Source organism: Penicillium vulpinum, assembly GCF_028829585.1.
Source record: "Penicillium vulpinum strain IBT 29486 chromosome Unknown utg000004l_segment0_segment0, whole genome shotgun sequence".
Lineage (NCBI taxonomy): Eukaryota > Fungi > Ascomycota > Eurotiomycetes > Eurotiales > Aspergillaceae > Penicillium > Penicillium vulpinum.
In genome coordinates this window covers 198,712-217,217 of record NW_026643244.1, presented here as the reverse complement: position 1 = coordinate 217,217, position 18,506 = coordinate 198,712, and the positions used below count along the sequence as shown (strand labels likewise).

At 48.1% G+C, this 18,506-nt stretch overlaps 8 protein-coding genes across 8 annotated transcripts; 3 read left to right on the top strand and 5 right to left on the bottom strand.

Moving 5' to 3' along the window:
• Positions 1-225: 225 nt before the first annotated feature.
• On the top strand, positions 226-1,223 carry N7479_008623 (putative gamma-cysteine synthetase regulatory subunit; the record flags this gene model as incomplete). Its single annotated transcript, XM_057256316.1, has 2 exons — positions 226-248; positions 299-1,223. The coding sequence occupies 2 exons, from the start codon at positions 226-228 to the stop codon at positions 1,221-1,223; spliced, it is 948 nt and encodes a 315-aa protein (XP_057103774.1).
• Positions 1,224-1,361: 138 nt separating this feature from the next.
• Positions 1,362-2,186, bottom strand: bud32 (serine/threonine protein kinase BUD32; the record flags this gene model as incomplete). Its single annotated transcript, XM_057256315.1, has 1 exon — positions 1,362-2,186. The coding sequence occupies one exon, from the start codon at positions 2,184-2,186 to the stop codon at positions 1,362-1,364; it is 825 nt and encodes a 274-aa protein (XP_057103773.1).
• A 318-nt stretch (positions 2,187-2,504) lies between these two features.
• On the bottom strand, positions 2,505-4,685 carry N7479_008621 (Zn(II)2Cys6 transcription factor; the record flags this gene model as incomplete). The annotated part of the gene is made up of 5 exons (XM_057256314.1): positions 2,505-3,013; positions 3,209-3,408; positions 3,471-3,847; positions 3,902-4,454; positions 4,510-4,685. 5 exons carry the CDS (start codon positions 4,683-4,685, stop codon positions 2,505-2,507), a joined length of 1,815 nt encoding a protein of 604 aa, XP_057103772.1.
• A 970-nt stretch (positions 4,686-5,655) lies between these two features.
• N7479_008620 (DNA-directed RNA polymerase III core subunit RPO31) lies at positions 5,656-10,079 on the bottom strand (the record flags this gene model as incomplete). Its single annotated transcript, XM_057256313.1, has 2 exons — positions 5,656-9,907; positions 9,985-10,079. The coding sequence occupies 2 exons, from the start codon at positions 10,077-10,079 to the stop codon at positions 5,656-5,658; spliced, it is 4,347 nt and encodes a 1,448-aa protein (XP_057103771.1).
• Positions 10,080-10,438: 359 nt separating this feature from the next.
• Positions 10,439-12,493, bottom strand: N7479_008619 (GTPase GUF1; the record flags this gene model as incomplete). The annotated part of the gene is made up of 2 exons (XM_057256312.1): positions 10,439-11,702; positions 11,757-12,493. 2 exons carry the CDS (start codon positions 12,491-12,493, stop codon positions 10,439-10,441), a joined length of 2,001 nt encoding a protein of 666 aa, XP_057103770.1.
• Positions 12,494-12,728: 235 nt separating this feature from the next.
• Positions 12,729-13,810, top strand: N7479_008618 (spindle checkpoint protein MAD2; the record flags this gene model as incomplete). The annotated part of the gene is made up of 8 exons (XM_057256311.1): positions 12,729-12,777; positions 12,838-12,863; positions 12,916-12,941; positions 12,998-13,036; positions 13,093-13,121; positions 13,176-13,321; positions 13,381-13,454; positions 13,525-13,810. 8 exons carry the CDS (start codon positions 12,729-12,731, stop codon positions 13,808-13,810), a joined length of 675 nt encoding a protein of 224 aa, XP_057103769.1.
• Positions 13,811-13,931: 121 nt separating this feature from the next.
• On the bottom strand, positions 13,932-14,951 carry N7479_008617 (DUF218 domain protein; the record flags this gene model as incomplete). Its single annotated transcript, XM_057256310.1, has 4 exons — positions 13,932-14,531; positions 14,572-14,623; positions 14,676-14,783; positions 14,842-14,951. 4 exons carry the CDS (start codon positions 14,949-14,951, stop codon positions 13,932-13,934), a joined length of 870 nt encoding a protein of 289 aa, XP_057103768.1.
• Positions 14,952-15,518: 567 nt separating this feature from the next.
• N7479_008616 (uncharacterized protein) lies at positions 15,519-17,570 on the top strand (the record flags this gene model as incomplete). The annotated part of the gene is made up of 4 exons (XM_057256309.1): positions 15,519-15,553; positions 15,604-16,117; positions 16,164-16,640; positions 16,833-17,570. 4 exons carry the CDS (start codon positions 15,519-15,521, stop codon positions 17,568-17,570), a joined length of 1,764 nt encoding a protein of 587 aa, XP_057103767.1.
• Positions 17,571-18,506: the final 936 nt, after the last annotated feature.

Sequence of the window (18,506 nt, the reverse complement as noted above, 5' to 3'; positions counted from 1 at the left end):
AGTAGATGATTGCAGATTAGATGGCTGATGTAGAGAAGAGGAAGAGGAAGAGGAAGGGGAATCTTGAGGAACGTTGGATTTGTCAGGCCCCATAGGAGGGGCTCTCCGCGGGGTGAAATTGCGACTTTCCAACTTTCTCTGTCTCCGATCTTTCATCTTCCTTGACACTTTAGATTTAAATATCCCTATATCTAAGATCTCGTTTATTCTTCCAATTCTTCCATCATGAAATTGATTTTATCCAGTTCGTAAGTAGTATCATTCGATGCGCCTCGATCAAGTCACTCAACCCTCACAGGAATATTATGCAAGCTGGACGGCAATCCGTCATTCGCCAGCCTCTGACGCAGAAATCAAACGTTGAGCTAATCAACTCGCTCCGATCGAACTTTCTTGCGTCGCAACAGATCGAAACATCGCCGGCCAACGGCACCGACACGAATGGTCAAGCCGTATCGCATCCGCCCTCATGGACACTACAGAGCGAAGATGCCCTCTATATCCCCGCGATCGACTTCTCACAGCATGGCTTGTCGGAGGAGCGCGACCAATACGATATCACAGTGAAGCTATTCTATCTACCAGGGATCCCGGTATCAAGGCGGTGCGCACACACCAGGGAGGCAATTGATATGGTATTGAAGGAGTTACACGTCAAGTCTATCGATCTACTGATTGTATCTTTTCCCGGGATCCTGTTCGATGCAGACGACGATAGCGAAGAAGAAGACAATGAGATGAACAGCGGTGAACCGGACGATTTCGACAGCATGGTGCAGACATGGCAGGTGCTGGAGTCGCTGCACGAGCAGGGCGTGATCGACCAGCTAGGCGTCGCTGAGTTCGGCAGCGAACGCTTAGCCCGATTCCTGCCGCATACCAAGGTCAAACCCTCGGTCGATCAGATCAATCTTAAGGATTGCTGTGTCGTTCCTAAACATTTGATTCTCTATGCAAAACAAGAGCAGATTCAACTCCTCACACATAACGATTGCCATGATATTCTTCCTGTGGGCACGACGCGGGAACTGCTGGGTCCCGCGGAGAAAGGTGGTGCGGGTATCTTGGCTTCGTCTTCCGAGGCCAACGACGGCATCCAGGGAGATGTTGAGCCGCAATGGGTGGTTAAGTACACGGCAGTCGTCAAGGATCGCGGAGTAGTTGAGAACAAAGGGTATTTCGCATCGGCTGATGTCGGCGCGTGTGTCAAGGACCGGTCATAAATGCTTCTTTTTTTTCTTCTTGTGTCATCAATAAGGATATCGGTCTTGGCGAGCGTGGGCGTTTGTTTTATGCTTTAAAATCGATCATAGTTGGTATGGGAGGCAGTTGCATCCATCTCTAAAATCAATGAGATTGGCTTAACCAAGCATGCTCCTCTTTCGCCCTCTCATGCGCACATCTTCGAGCCTCTTTAGCGCAGATATAGCCCCCTTATAGCTATCCCTGTAACCCAGAATCAATGCCTCGAACAAAGGCTCTGAGCGCGGATGCGTGCTCCCAATCGCCCGCTCCAACACATACAAATCCACCGCCCGGTCCTCATCCTGATTGCTCTGCGACGCAAGGCCAAAATCAATCAACACGACATCCCCCTCCATAGAGGGCGAGCCAGTTCCATCGACAGCATCACTTGCACCCGCAAACGGTCGCAGCATGAGGTTACTCGTTGTCAAGTCTCCGTGCACGACACCAGCCTTGTGCAGAACACCGATCGCAGCGCCCATTTTCCTCAACAAGTCGCGCACACGTGCCTCTTCTTTTTCAATCTGTGACGAATCCAGCGATCCCGCGTTCTGCTTCAGCCATGCTTCCCACTGCTCAAGAACTACCCGCACTACCGGTCCCTCAATCCACTCCATCATTAACCAGGCTCCACCCCACCCACCTTCTTCGCCGCCGTGTCCCTCCCAATCCAGGGCTAGAAGGGCTGGAACGCTCACGCCTTCCCGTACAAGTTTCGCAATGCATCGGGCTTCTGAGATTATCCGTTGACGGGTAAGTCGGCGGTCGAGGATTGGGTGGCGGTAGGGTTTTGATGGGCGGATCTTGAGCGCGGCGGGGATGGAGGGGTTGAGGGAGGTTGTTTTGTAGAGGTGGGCCTCGGCGCCTTGTGTGAGGAGGATCGGTGGTGGAGTAGTACTGTTGAAGGGAGAAGGGAGAGTTGGAGGTTTATATTCTTCCATTGTGAGAGAGTTGTAGAGGAGAGATGTTGAAAGGTGGAAAGGGATGAAGTTGGAGTGTTGGAGGAAAAAGTCATTGTGGGGCGGATCTCGGTATTTGGATGTTTATACTCCGTAGTAGTTGGATTGATGTTAATATATTAGATATTGATACTTGATAGATATTTAATTCAAGTCAATAGGCATGAATTTTAATATTCAAAAGCATTCAAGCATGTATCTCATAATTATGTGGACGTATCAGTTCCCTATATATATCTTTTCTCAATGTCTCTCCCAAGTATCATTTAGCACTCCATCCATAGATATTCAGAAATCAAATCAAATCAGATGAATATCAGGGCGCACATTAGCCAATCGACATGTACCCTGATACATCCTCTCAAGAATTGACCCCATCAGCTCTAGATCAGTAGACTCCGCCGCCCAATGCCTCAGCGTACGAATCGACAACCTCACCAAAGCAGTCCAATTCGACGGTAAACGCACCTGCCAGGTATTAGAATCCCGAGACGCATCGAGTTGATATAACACAGCCCCGAGGAGGTACACAGAACAGGCGAAGCTGGCGCGGATCACGTTCCAGATCCACTCGTGTCGAAATTGATACCAGAAGCTTGGGATCAGTAAGGCGCAGTTGTCAATGGCCTTTTGGGTCAGGTTGAATACTTCTACCCATATTTGGTGGTTGTTTTTGATGAAAGTTGGCATCCCCTGGTAGTGCATCGCGAGGTAGAATGCTGGTCGGTAGATCCTCTCCAGTGCCATGTGGTATCGGCCGCGGAAGAAGAACCTCAGGTCTGGATTGTCTTTTGCGGAGTGGATCCCAGCTAGAGAGATCTGATACCTTTGAAAGAGTTAGGGAATCTTCAACAGTCACCGGGGACTTCGGGGCTTGTACCATGATGTTATAACCTTCTCCGCCGACATGATTTTCCTTAGGAGATGGGGTATATCTTTGGTCCAGCCCTTTTCCCCTTGACTCCACATGTCACACACTATATCATTAATGGTTCGGCGGTTACATATAGATCCGATGTAGAATTTCCAGCCTCTCTCTTCTTCGGTGCCATCCAGTTCAAAGCCTGGCTTGACTGCGAAATCTTGTTCTTCATCCATACGGTCATACGAGGAAGAAGATCTCTGAGGAAATTTGGGGAATGGATCTGAATAGCCCAGGCTTTCAAGACCACTGCCCCAGAGAGGGAGCTCGCTCTGCATCTCACTGTCAAAAATACTTAGTTGACGATAATAGAAAAGCCTAGTAAAAAGAAAAAGAAAACCCACTGTTCTGCCTGGATACAGGACCAGTATAGTCTTGACTCGAGGTTATGATAGTCGTCATCAGCGGTCCACCGTTCTCTACACAGCGACCGCAAACGAACTTCTAATCTGCAAGATGCTTGCTGGTAACAGAACCAAGCCTGTAGAGGTCGTATGGCATGTCTGTGGTAGCTGCCAGCAAGAAGAAAGCACTGAATGTCTGTTGCAGACGTGTGCAAGAAGCCGAATCTCTGTTTTGCAGCGTGGAAATATGTCTCAGCCAAATCGAGATTGGCGTCTGACAAGGGTGGCGCTTGAAGACCATCCAGATTCGCTGGCATGTCCTCCGCCATAGGAACAAACTTAGATGATGTGCACGAAGCTAAGGCGCACGCTAGAAGCTATGCGATATATGATTTAGTTCAAGTGGGAGTCCCAAAAAGGAGCTGACATACCACTTGACATGAGGGACCATCCCATCCAAGACCCTGGACGGTGACCTCCTTGGCATAGCGGTCTAAATTCTCTAGGTCGACTATCGGATTCCTTCGGTGACATAGCAGGAAGTACTTCCTGCAAAGCCTAGGGATCTCATCGACAAAGCTTCCAATCCCCACCTGCCGAAGTGCCTGCATATTACGGGGTAGATTATCCAGCGAGTCAAGTAGGAAGGATCGGATATGCTTTTCGGCTTCCGTGATAACCTTGTTGAAAATAGGCCAGCGGAGCATGTTTTCCCCGGAACTAGCCAGGTAAAGGATCCGGGGATCGTGTTCGGTTCCCCGGTCATCGACACTAGCAGTGCTGCTGCTAGTCGGATTAGTCCCCGGTAATGAATCAGCCACAGGGCTAGTGTTCTGCACGGCTAACTCAAAAAATCCTTCTTTGAGTGAACGAGTCGACGAGGTAGAGCCTTCGGATGACTTGATATCCTCTAGCAAACCAGCGATATGATTCAGCCGTTGAAGAACCTCGTTGTTCGACGGGTTCACAGAATCAAACCCAAGTCTAAGAATTAAAGGTCAACACTTAGTGCTTCCTTCCTTCAATGTTGTTATCTTACTGGTTCTGCTGTGGCGACGTTTCGGGATAGTTGCACTCTACCCCCTGCACGGCGCAGTAGCTACAGGTCGGCCTGGTATTGTCACATCGAGTCTTGCGTAGCCGACAGGTCTGACAGGCCGTCGGAGCTCGGGTTCGGATCTCGCGCTTCCTAGCGATTCTTGGGTTGAACTCCATGTTTATTCCAAGTGCAAGAAACCGGGGTGTTTCTTTTTCGGGGAGGCCGGGGAGATAGTTGAGGGGGAGATGTAAAAGATCAAGTGCGACCCACGGATAATTGAGTAGCTAGAAATCAATACCTCGAGGATCGTCCACTGCCCACTGGAAACAAAGAAACATTCAATCCACCAAAGTGCTTACGGATGTGGCGTGGCCGTAAAAGGCAACGGGGAACAAAGAACTGTCGAGGCGATGTGATGGCCAAAGGCTAACACCCATGGCTGCCTCAGGGGTTTCACGATGCTGATTGGAGGACGACCTCACTCCCTGGTCACTCCGGACATGGGGTGTTCTCTTGGATGATTCGATGCCTTTGTTTTTTTTCGATAAAGAGCTCCCCGGCGCTTTCTTTGACCCTAAAGAGCCCTTGGGTCCCGTATTTCGGGGTTTCTCTTTTCAGCTTTCTGCAGCTGTTTGAAAAAAAAAAGAATCTTTGAGATGCCCCGGGAAATATTGTGATATCTCGGTACCTATATGTAGGCCCTTGGAATTCAAGACATTCCCGCCGTTGGAAGGGGATGTTGTGGAGTTTTTGTAATTTGTGTACTTTGTGTAAAAAGGCCGAATATTTGAATATAACCTGAACAGAAGCTTGTCCCTAGATTTTTCTACAGTTGTGTTGGAAATTAGCTTCATGTCTGTACACACCCCGAGTTTTGTTTTTAATGAAATTGTGATGGGTCTAACCTTGGAGTTGTATATACGCAGGGACCTCCAGAGTCAGCTATGGTATATAGCCCTGATAAGATCCATATAATATAAAAGGTCGGAAGAGGAGATAAAAAGGAACTATTGATCATATCGTCAATGAAATTCACTCGCTCATAGAAGAATTACTAGTCTCCCTAAGTACATGTACAAGGCCTTGTCCAGGCCAAATTCTTAACGCCGAAATTAATGCACAGTGTCACAGAGTCACAGAATCACTTCATCGGACCTTCCTCTTAGGTCTCCTTGTCAAAGGTGCCTCACAATGTTCGGTCCAAGCATCCTCAAAGACCGTCTTTCGTGGGCCAATCTGGCCTTGGTAGAAGTTTAGCTTACGCACAACTTCCATAGCACCTGTACCCAGTGACACCGTCTTGCCCATGATAATACATTCCGACACACCCTCAATGAGGTCGGTGCGACCGAGACCACCGGCGTCGAAAAGGTGATCCGCGGTCTTCTCGAACGAAGCAAGCTGAAGCACGGAGTCACGCATCTTAGCCAAACCGAAACGTGTAATGCCGAGCACTTCACCCTTGTAGGTCATCACGTCGGCTAGAAGCTGCATGTGACGAGGATCGATGTCCATGTCCTTCATGACTTCGCTAATTTCGACGACGATCGTGCTTCGAGCAGCTTCAATACCCAAAACTTCTCGTGCCTCCATGATGTTGTTAGTCCTAGTGCGGAGACCGTCCACACCCATCGTAGTCATACACTCCCTCAATCCGTAGCCTTCCACGAGCAATGTGTTCGTGGTCGAGGTCTCGTCCGTGCGAATGATGGCTCGGGTGGCACGTGGGTGACCCAGAATTTGGATGTTAGGAAGGATACGCTTCAAATGTTTCAAACGGAGGAAGGGATCAACGCTCGTGGCGGCAATCTCCGTCTTAGAAAGAGATGCCTTGCTGGCCGGATCAAGATCCATGTGGACCTTGATTGAGGCTTGCTTGCACGAGAATTTGAGATCGCTTCCCTTGAAGCGCTTGTTGATCTTGATTGCTTCAACGATCTGTGGTGTCGTGATCTCCAGCGCCAGATCCTCAATCGTTTTCCAGTTCAGAACAACCTTCAAGTAGGCATCATCGGGGGACCAAACCTCTGTGATGGAGTGGATAACATCACTGAGGAAAGTCTTTTCAATACGTCCTTTCACAATGCGAGCAGCGATAGTGCTTTCTTTGTTGACCAATTCACAAGCCACGACTGGGGTACTGATCTCCCTTGAGGCGTTGATGATTTCCTTAATACGAGGTACACCCTGCGTGATACTCATTCCGGCGACACCAGCGAAATGGAAAGTTTTCAAGGTCATTTGCGTTCCTGGCTCACCAATGGACTGGGCACCAACAGCACCCACAGCGTGACCAGGCTCGACCTGGGCTCTCTTGTATTTTAACAAACAAGCAGTGATGAAAGCCCTCAGTGTGGTCTCTGTCAGCTTGCCTGTATGATCCAAGCCTTTACGGCTCCGCGGGTCGGACGGGTCGATATCGCCACCTCGAGAGATCAATTTGTCGGCTCTGTTTTGCACATATTCTTGAATTGAGTCGAGGAAGTCACGGGCACTCTCGAACTGATCGATACCATGATCACTGCGGTCCATGTATGCCAGGTCATTGCCAAGCAAATCTTTGCGGTTTAGCTTCGCACGTTCCTTAGAAAGCATCTGTTCGCAAACTTCCATCATTTCCATCGGCAACAAGCTTCGCTCATCGTTGTTGTACGTAGTAGATTCCGAGTGAATAAATGTGCGGTCGAAGTGGACGGGTTTGGCTTTACCCTCCATATCCACGGGATCCAACTTGTCATCACCATACTGGAACTGAACGATGGCAGCAGACGAGTTACGGACTGTGTCATCATACATCGATGACAAATCTTCAAGGGATTTCATCAAACGACGGGACATGTAACCTGTCTCAGCAGTCTTGACAGCTGTATCGACCAGACCTTCACGACCAGACATAGCGTGGAAAATGAACTCGGGGGGCTCCAACCCGGAGAAGAAACTGTTGCGAACAAAGCCCTTCGATGGAGGCTGTCGTGCATTCTTCGGGAAATGCGGTAGGGTACGATCTTGGAAACCATCCTGTACACGCTGACCACCGATAATCTGTTGACCGACAAGGGCAACCATCTGGGACACGTTGATACTAGAACCCTTGGATCCAGACGTAGCCATGATCAGGGGCGAGTTGTACTTGCTCAGCTGGTTAATACACTCGTCACCAGCTTGTTGACGGACTTTACTGAGAATACCAGAGATCTGGTTCTCCATGGTCTGCAATTCGTCACATCCAGGATACTTCTCCAGAGTTCCCGCTTTGTACTTAGCAATGACTGCGTCACACTGCGAGTACGCTGCCTCGACAAGATCGTTTTTCGACTGAACGAGCCCTGCACTAGGGTAGACATCTCCGATACCAATTGAAAAGCCGATGTTGGTGAACCATCGGGCAGACAGTTTTGACAGACGGTTCATGCCTTCAGCTGCTGCCGGTGGACCAAAATCTCTAAGCATAATGTAGAAAACATTGTCTTTCTTTCCAGAACCAATCGTAGACTTGTCCATAACACCACACATGACCTCCGAGTTGCGGATGACTAACCAGCCATCATTGGGGTCCAAGTCCTTGGGACGACCATCCTTAGGCATCTTGAACTCACGGCATGCGGCGTCCAGGTTAACCAAAACGGGGTCAGATGAGTTGGGGTGCATAAGAATGTTGAAGACTTGTTTGCCAGTCCACATCATTTGGGGCTTCAAGACTGATGGTGGTGGCAGATCGAATCTCGTTTCAGGACCAAGCATATAGAGACATATTTGTGTGAAGGAGGCACGATCATAGAAGTTGTCTTTGCTACTCAACACGTAGGCGGCACTGATGAAATCCTGGATGGCAGAAATGATGGGCTCTCCGTTTTTGGGTGTGGCCAAGTTGTTCTTTACGCCCATCAGCTCCATCGCTTCTGCTCGGGCTTCTTCGGTCTGCGGCACGTGAAGGTTCATCTCATCTCCATCGAAATCGGCGTTGTAAGGGTTGCAGACACACTCGTTCAATCGGAAAGTCCTATGGGGTCGGATTTTGGCAAAATGAGATAGAATACTGAGCTTGTGGAGGGAAGGCTGTCGATTAAACAGCACAATGTCACCGTCTTCGAGATGGCGCTCGACAAGATCTCCTTCTTGCAGCTGATCAGCCATCCGCTGGGTGTTGCTGTACTTCAACATCTGTCGGAACCCAGTTCCTTTCTTGACGATCAAGTTCGCTCCGGGCCATTTGTTGCTTCCGTTGCAAATCCGTTGCTGCAGTTTCTCCTTGTTGTATCTGGTCACTAGTTCGGGATAAGTCATGTTCTTTGCCACTAGCTCCGGAACAGCGACCTCATCAACTCGTAAATTTGGGTCGGGCGAAATGACAGTTCGCCCAGAGAAATCAACACGTTTTCCTGAGAGATTTCCACGGAAACGGCCTTGTTTTCCCTTCAAGCGTTGGACGAAGCCTCGAATTGGTTTTCCGAGATCGGCTTTGTTAAGCCCAGGAACATCGCTGTTGATGTAGACAGCAATTTGAAGCTGCATGTAGTCCCAGCACTCCATGATTGTCTGAACTGGAGCGCCCTTGAGCAAAGCGTTCTTCAGATTGATATTGCTCTGCACAATATCACCTAGCTTGGCGGTCAAGTCATCTTCTGTAGATGCACCATCTTGTCCCACTGAAGGTCGAATGCAAACCGGTGGAGCTGGAATAAATTGCCACAGGAACATCTCTGGACGAGCCTCCTTTGGATTCATACCAATCAATTCACAGTCTGAGTCGGACATTTTCTTGAATAGCTTAAGAACCCGAAGAGGATTCATATCATCTTGCGCCTTTTTGAAGTGTTTTTCGACCTCTTGGTTTGCGCCTCTTGCCTCGAGGAAAGAGTTATCAAAGACATCCTTGCTGATCGGTGTTTGCTTTTTGACGGAAACCGAAACATTGAAAGCACGGAATTTATCGTGAGTAATCTTCAGAGCACTTGTTCCGGTCTTCTTCACGACACCATTGATCGCTCCACAGTATGTACATTCACGGGTTTTCCGACACCTTTCGTTGATGCGCTTTGCGATCTGTGTCCGACGTAGGTTATCAAGGCCCGGTCGGCGCATTTCGCGAAGAAACGTACGGCGCTCCGCCTCGGGGAGCAGAATGTTCGAACATTCCTTGCAGATTTCCTGAAGGATCGAAATGACGCGCTTGAAATAGCCCACGTGGAAAGAGGGCAAGACCAGTCTCACATGGCCAAAATGCCCATTGCAGTCTTTGAGATTATTTCCGCATGTTGCGCAAGAGTCGGTTTTGTTCGAGATACCCATGCGCTGGTCCAGAGGTCCATTCGCAACGACTGTTCGGGTCTGATCCAAGTCGAAAAATTTTCGATCAGAAACTTCCACAACTGCTTGGCCGACGATGTCATCGTTGGTCCTGGAAACATAAGTCTTCATTAGCGACCAAGTCTGCGACAAACGCTTGTGACAAGCACATATGAGTGAACTGCATACATAACACCAAACTTCAATTCTTTAATAACCTTAGGAACGCTATCAATAACCTGGGCCTTGCCCAGGTCTACCTGCGCACCCTCTGGAGGCTGCATGGCCGTGATCAAATGCGGAGCATGGCAGGGTGACTCAAGGCGATACGATCGGCATAGGCGGACTTCAGCCGCCAGTAACGAGATTTCAGGCTCAAGGAAGAATTAACTCTGGTATTGGGTTGGCAGATCCCCAATCAGAAGTCACAGATGTTGAGCGAGGCTGTTTAGACACAATGAAGTGAATTGGGAATGAGTAGAGGGAGAAGTTGTATGGCGGGGTTTGACATGAACTTTTTTTCTGCCGGTAAAGCTCTCACCGCTAGGATGGCTTGCAGTATAAATGCTCTATATGAAGAAAAAAAACCTCGGGATATCCAGAAATAATGTTATACAGTGTATTTGGTTGCTAATTTACACGCTTATTTCGCCAAGAAAGCTTGGAAAGCTTTGTGTTCAATCACCACATTTCCAACTGCTCGCAACCTCTTGCGGCCTTCTTTCTGCTTCTCGAGTAGCTTGCGTCGTCGACTTACATCACTAGCATGCAATTTTGCCAGAACGTCTTTTCGATAAGGCTTGATAGTCTCACGAGCGATGATTTTCTTACCGACAGCAGCCTGGATAATGATCTCGAAAAGCTGTCGATCAACATGCTCCTTGAATTTGGTTACCCAGATTCTGCCTTGTCGGCTCACCTGGCTTGAGTGCATAATCCGCGTTACAGCATCTACTGGCTCCTTGTTGACCAAGAGTTGTAGCCTGACAATGTTGCCAGCTCGCCATGCAGATTCTTCATAGTCCAGGCTAGCATAGCCTTTGGTACCTCCTTTCAATTTTCCAAAGAAGTCATCGACTAAATGGGCCAGAGGCAGGTCGTACTTCATAATGACCTGAGTCGATGTGAAGTATTCAATGCTTATTTGCTCACCGCGGTTTGCCTCGCAGAGCTCAATCACCTTTCCCAAATACTCTTCTGGGAATGTCAAAGTGACTAAAACATACGGCTCTTGAACCTCAGCAACTTTGAGTCGTACGCTATCATCGTCAGGAAATTTGGCGGGATTTGTGATGATTTCTTCGGCGCCACTTTTCCACACGACCTTGACTGGGACGGAGGGTGGTGTAATGATGATACTGGCGCCATGCTCCTGTCGTAGACGGTCCTCAAACACAGAGCAGTGAAGGGTTCCCAAGAAGCCCATACGGAAACCGGCGCCTAAGGCCTCGGAAGACTCTTTCTGTACTGTGATGCTTCGATCGTTCAAAACTAGCTGGTTGATGCTGTCCTCCAGGTGCTCGAAGAGATCCGCGTTCACTGGGTATACAGCGACAAAGACCATCGATTTGGGCTCTTCGAATCCAGGCAAAGGCTCGACGATCTTTTCAAACCCAACTCTTGTGAAGGTATCGCCAATCTTGGCCTCCTTACTCCGCTTCATGCCTGGGTTGAAGTATATGTACCCAACCTGACCTGCACGGAGAGCGGATTGCGCGGTCTCGGTTGGATACATGATGCCGACTTCACCGACAAAATATTTCAGACCGGTAGCGAAGGATATGAGCTGCTGACCTGCACGCACCTCACCGTCGAAAACACGGACCAACAGGATCACGCCTTTGTAGGCATCGTACCAGGAATCCACGAGGAGCATACGAAGTGGTTTTTTGGAATCGCCGATAGGTCTAGTATTCAGTCAGCGAAAACGAGCACCTTAGGGGGTCACCAGTTAAACCTACGCAGGGATCTTCTCCACCACTGTCGGGAGCACAGCCGGAACATTCAATCCAGTCTTTGCCGAGACCATCACCGCGTTTTCTGTATCAATCTCGAATGTGTTTCTTATCTGCTCCAGAGCCCGCTCTGGGTCCGATGAGGGGAGATCAACCTTATTGAGAATAGGAATCAACTCGAGGCCTTGCGCAAACGCCAAGTAGAAATTGGCGACTGTCTGCGCCTGAACACCCTGACTGGCGTCAACCAAGAGGATTGCTCCGCCGCAACTAGCATAACTTCGCGATACCTCAGCACGGAAGTCCACATGGCCAGGTGTATCGACCAAATGTAACAAATAATCCTCGCCTTTGTGATTGTAGATCATAGTACATGTCTGTGCTTTGACCGTAATTCCTCGCTCTCGCTCGACATCAAGTTTGTCTAGAACTTGCTTGTTCATGCCCGGTTGAATTGTGCCCGTCAATTCGAGTAATCGGTCGGAAAGCGTGCTCTTGCCGTGGTCAACGTGTGCAACGATGCAGAAATTGCGAAAACGTTCGATTGGGATCGCGGCAATCCTCTTCTCAAGGTTAACATCTAGTTTTAGGTGCGTATTTTTCGGGCGTGCATAGTAAATCGCAGTAGTAGAGAACCCCCTTTGGTAACTATACAAAGAAAAGACATTTGGTGGTCGGAGGCTCGCGGCCTGGCATCTCGGCGCTGCGCTCAGCCATCGGCCTAACTGCAGACATCCTCGCATTGGGAATTCTGCGGTGGCATAGGAGGGACTGATGGTATGCAAGCTTCAAATTGAAGTGTATCCGTGGGGCAATCAGTCAGCACTTCAGTGCTAGTTTGTCTCACGATTTGCGGAGAAAAAAACGGGCGCGCGGGCGGTGACTTTTTATTGCTGCGGTGACCACTCGACATAAACAAAGCTCTACCTTTCCAAGGCTCTTTCACCCTAGAAGTTCTCTGCTATCTACAAGCTCATCATGCCAGAAGTCAAAGAAAAATCAAAGGTGCACAAGCTGTCAATCAAAGGTCCGTACCCATCGTACTTAAGTACATAGTTATCGAGGAACAAAGCTTACAAGATAACAGGATCGGCCAAGCTTGTCTCCGAATTCGTGAGTCGCCCTTTGGGTTGTGCCAATGATGTTGGAGTACTAATGGCCCTAGTTTGAATACTCGATTAACTCAATCCTGTAAGTTGCTAGTCGTACCCAGTCCAAGGCACTGGCTGATCGCATTGGGTCTTCAGCTTCCAACGAGGAGTCTACCCTCCCGAGGATTTTACAACGTCAGTATGCCCTCCTCACTTTGCACACTACAGTGCAGCATGCTAATTGGAAGTAGGATTAAAAAATATGGCCTCAATATGCTGGGTTCGTTAACCTTGTTCTTCTTAATCGACTCCGACAACCCTAACCTCATAGCAGTTTCGGCCGACGACCAGGTCAAAGCCTACATCAAGAAGATCATGTCCCAGTTGAAGGAATGGATGCAGGGAGGGAAGATCTCAAAGCTTGTGGTAGTCATCACGAGCAAGGAGACCGGTGAGCATGTGGAAAGATGGCAATTCGACGTATGCATTCGATACTCTTCTTATCTGAGTCTGTGGCTAACTATAACGTGATGGAATAGATCGAAATCTTCAGCAAGCAATCCAAAAGCAAGAGCTCACAGAAAGCCGGCGACAAAGAGAACAGTACATCTGGGTAAGTCTATTCACTGTGGGCCTATCCTGAGCTGATCATCCCACTAATATAAAATCTTCGCATCTTGAAGAGATGCAAAACCCGCCGAACCTATCGAGAAGACAGAAAAGCAAATCCAGGAGGAGATCCAAGCTATCTTCCGCCAAATTACCGCCTCTGTCACCTTCCTCCCGGTCCTTGATGGCGACTGCACCTTCAATGTACTTGTCTATGCCGACGCCGATTCAGACGTGCCCGTGGAATGGGGTGACAGTGATGCCAAGGAAATTAAGAACGCAGAAAAGGTCCAACTAAGGAGCTTCAGCACAAACAATCACCGAGTTGGAACTCTGGTCAGCTACAGGCTGGCGGACTAAGCACTTGGGCGGCACATTATGATTAGAAACGAGGGATATTATGGGTTGGCGTTTCAGGAAAGGATCAAGAACTTCTTTCATTTATCGTACCGGAAGTATTGACATTTTTTCTCGATCAAAATCAAGGCCTCTTGGTTGTATCATGTCTTTTATAAGACCAAGGCAAGCTCTCTCGCTTTGGAAACCACTTATTGCAATGATCACCCCCATCATATTGGATTAAATCCAACACCACATCTTCCATTTCCAGATCGGAGAGCATGTCATTTTCGATCCCAGGGGACCATCCACGTCTCACCCTTTTACCTACCAGCTCCGGGTTCACTCCGTAAAGATCTTCTCTCCAAAGCCCAATCCCATTCATATTCTCACCTCGAGTCAAGGTCTCTGGTGGAGTGACCTCTACTGGTGGATTGATGCCTATCACAGCAACTTTGTGCGTATAGTCTTTCTGTTTCAGGCCAACAGGAATGAGGCCCACGGCTGGAAAGTGGCACTGCATGAATCGAGCACGTTTAAACTCGTGCGTCACGACTGTGACTTTATGTGGATAAATGCCTGTGTATATCCGGAACTGTATTAGAGAGAACAATAGATTTTGGTACGAGTCTGTGGCGTTGGTTTCTGCAATGATTCTCGATGTATCAATTTCAGAGATGGTGGAGATGTCTTGGAAGTAGTCGTTATCTTCGGCCAGATTCTGGATGTTACTATACATGAGCTTTCTGGGTGATCAGTTGTAGGGAATTCAGGTGCCTTACAAGGTAGGATTGGCCTTCACTGAGCTCAGTTCTAGGCTTCTTGGTAGGTCCTCTGTGTAATGGGTCAACGAAAGAGATTGAAGGGCGTGATGGAAAACTCTTACCCAGAAAACACAAGCAAACTATGAGAATCTTCTGTAAGAGCTTTCAATCCGGCTTTGACATGATCGATGAATGTGGGTGTCTCTCCCTTTTGGAAGGGCTCAATCAGCCTACTCGGTGCATCAGGTGCTGTCTTCCATATACAGAGATTATCCTGGTCCCACTAACCACTCATTCTCTGAGGCTCCAAGGTGTGAGCCTCCGGTGTAAATGGCATGGCAGCAGACAACAATAAGATGGTTGCATATAGCAAAATTGACATCTTTGTTGTAGACCATATTGGTGGATATTGCTAGATCAAGCGTATAGTTTTGGATTTATCACCAAGCAAGACATAAATGATGCCAGTAAATTACAGACGATTATGGAGAATAACATTGGTGAACAACTTCAGCTTGTTGTGCCTTCGACCAGACGGAAGAGAAGGGCGGTAAAGGACGTTTGCTTTCCCCCAATTTTTAGACACCAAAAGGTTGTAATTCTATCAATCGGCGGATTCGAATTCTATCATCCCAACTCTCCTGCGTTGTATATCCTTTTTCTCCAAATATATTTCTTGCTATTCCCGGCTATGTGGTATGAGCCCCCAAGCGATCAGTACGTTGTCTTCCTCCGTCGTTAAATCTAGCCAAGCAAGTAAGTCCTGCCGAGTTTCGGGCTTCTTCTTTTTTGAAATCGGAGTAGATTCCACGTCGGATGAGTTTATCGGTCTGGTCTATTGTTGGCCAGTCTCCTTTTCATTGCGTACATGCACGGTATCGGGTCTCGGTTCCTCCCACTCAGGCCAATCTATATAATCCTCGGGGATGATGCTGGCTCAACTAAGCGTTACAAAACGTATCAAAATGTTTACTGGCACTGGCCCAAACACGCGGTCAATGTATTGGACTAGTCCCCCAACAACGATAAGAAGCAATCAGATATCGGCAGTCTTACGATCCCTCGCCGCTTGGTGGTGAAAGACCAAACTACCAATCAGTGGGCTCCCGAGGAGACTAAGCACCTTCGTGATAAAACGACGAACATGCTGCAACCCTATATTTTCCTGAGTTTTTCGCGGGCCAATTATTTTGGCAAAACAAATGAGGAATTACGAAAGATGCTCTATAAAGTGGCGGAACGCATGCTTCAGTACGAGAACCTTCATAGAGACCCGCAGGACCCTCCGCTAGAAGCATTTTGGGTAGATTTCCATTGCGTCTCGGGCGATAAGAGTATACCAGCTGGTTTGGTCCAATCAGAATGTACTCGAGATGTCAACACGATTTGCGATGCAGTCCGTTGTGCGAAGCGAGTATATATAATTCTCCCCAGCGAAAGTGGAAATGACAAAGAGATATGGGGCAAACGGATATGGACATTTCCGGAAGTCCTCCTCGCTGCGAACAAAATCCGATACTGCTTCACCCATTCTTCTTCTATGGCTTCGTTCACGCCGCATGAAGTCACGTTGAATGACATGTTTGAATGACATGTACGCTAGCTTCTAGCGTAAGCAAGATGATCAGGAATTGAAACACGAAGACGCCATAAGCTACCTCGTCAAGCATTATACCAACAGCCTTCAGCTGAGCGAGTTGCAATTGATCACTTTCGCTGTCCAAGCCATGGCGACACAGACAACTAGCATTGACATCAAGGGGTACACGACCAAGGATATGGCCTACGCTGCGATGGGGCTTTTGTCATATCGGCTTATCCCCAATGATTCCGATAACGTCTTCCAGGCCATTGCGCGACTATTCATTATTAACGATAGCAATCAACTGCTTGAGCGTCTCCTTTGTCTGTCGCTGTTCCCGGAGAAGCCCCCAGTGGAGACACCGTCTGGATCGGGCTCAACTGGAAATGAGACGATTCTTTGCAACATCGCAGATGAAGATCAATACTGTACTCATCTTTGGGACATCAAACCGCTCTGTGATGTGGTTGGTATTGGCGACGATCTATACGAGCCCACCGTCATCGTAGATCGCTGCCGAGGCATACCCATCCGATGGAAGAAATTCCCGAGATTGAAGTATACCAGCGGCCTCGAGGGGATGAGTACTACCATCTCACGGGCAATTATGTATCGTAGTAAAGGATTTTTGGGGGCTGGTTTTGCACTCTTCTCATCCGTTATTGCACTTGCACTTTCAAACACTAATATCTCCTAGGAGAAACCCAACACTGTGGATGCGACCATTACAGTGGATATTACCACTCAACTGAATGTGATATCCATCGCGAACACGCTTCTGGAATATTATCTACTTGCTATTGCTCTGTACTTTGGGGTCGCCTGGATCATATCCTTGTTCAGTCCTTGGGCAGTACGAAAGCTCTGCAGCAATAGAGATATGGAATCCCCCAATCATCTTGTCGGATTCGAAGGCACGATGCGATTGCGTGAACTCGAGAAAATTATTTACGGTAATTTCAATAATCGCCTATCGCATGCGGCCTCATCGACTGTCTTCTCTCGGACACTCCGAGACACTGAGCTTCGAATGAGCAGAGAACCCAATGAACCGGAACGCGGTGAACCCAGCTATTGGGAGACTGAGGTCAAAAAACTTGGTCTCCCTAACACGCACCGTATCTTCACTCTTGTGAACACAGGCAATATGACTGTGTCAGTGATTTCCGCCGAGCGACCACCTGTCGTGGCCTTGTTGTGCGGGCGGGAGGGCGGCATGCTCCGGGTATTGCTGTGCAGCTGGCGCTTTGAAAATAACTGCTTGTGTCGTCAGGGTGTTATTCGCATGCGCAGCTCTCTTGAAGAGCAGGCTACACGTAATGACTGGTTGAAGATCAGCTTGGCAAGCCAAGGCGATGTCAACCATACCCGAGTAAGCGAAAAAGCCAAAGAGAGGCAGGCCCCTACCTCCTACCCTTCTCCTCCTCGGCTTTAGACGGATTGAGGTCATCATATTTTTTTTCTCTTCGCTTTTGGCTAAGAACGCTCGAGGCATGTTAACACGACTACCTTTTCCCGGCACTAATTTAGTATGTTCCAAGATTGATACATTGATCTACTTCTTCTACTTGAAAATCTAATGGAGAGACATTAGACAGACATTGTGCTAATATATTGTACATAACATTTCATCACCTCAAGGCTACTAGATATTCAAATTATCCACCCCTTACATCGTCAAGCTTAGGATTACAGAGGCCGTATAGGCGACCGACTATTCTTGTACAGTAGAATTCGAAATCAGTTTTAACTCCACACTCTTGCGACTTGATTCGCGAACCCTAATCTAACACACCTAGTTCACATTTGGAATAGTGGTAGATCCGTGATTTCCAAGAATAGATATTGTATTTAATATAACGAAGGTAGGACCCTGTCTTGTGTATTTTACTCGCAAATACCATACAATGGTCATTCTCTGCCAAACCACCCACCTCAAGCAGGAGGTATCTTCACCCGACTATCTGTCTAGAACGTTATAATCAACCTCACAAAATAGCTCCCAGACTTCCACTATCCAAGCTGTATCTCATCCGCGATATAATAGAGAGCCAGTCACTTGGTATATCTAAAATAGCTGAAGAAGCAGAATGCAGCCAGGCTACGATTATAATTATTCGCGTAAACTTGCGGCAATTTGGAAGTGTATATACCCCCCCAACTCGAATAGGACAGAAACGGACTGTAACGCCACTGATGATTAAAGCCCTCTGCGAACACCTATCTAAAAAGCCCGGTTTATACCTCGATAAGATAGCTGTTTTCCGCTGGGACGAATTCCGCACCCTAGTTATAACCTCTAGTATCAGACGAGCCCTTATTACTAACAATTAGTCTAAAAAGAGCACTCGGCAGTAAGCGAGGGAGAGGA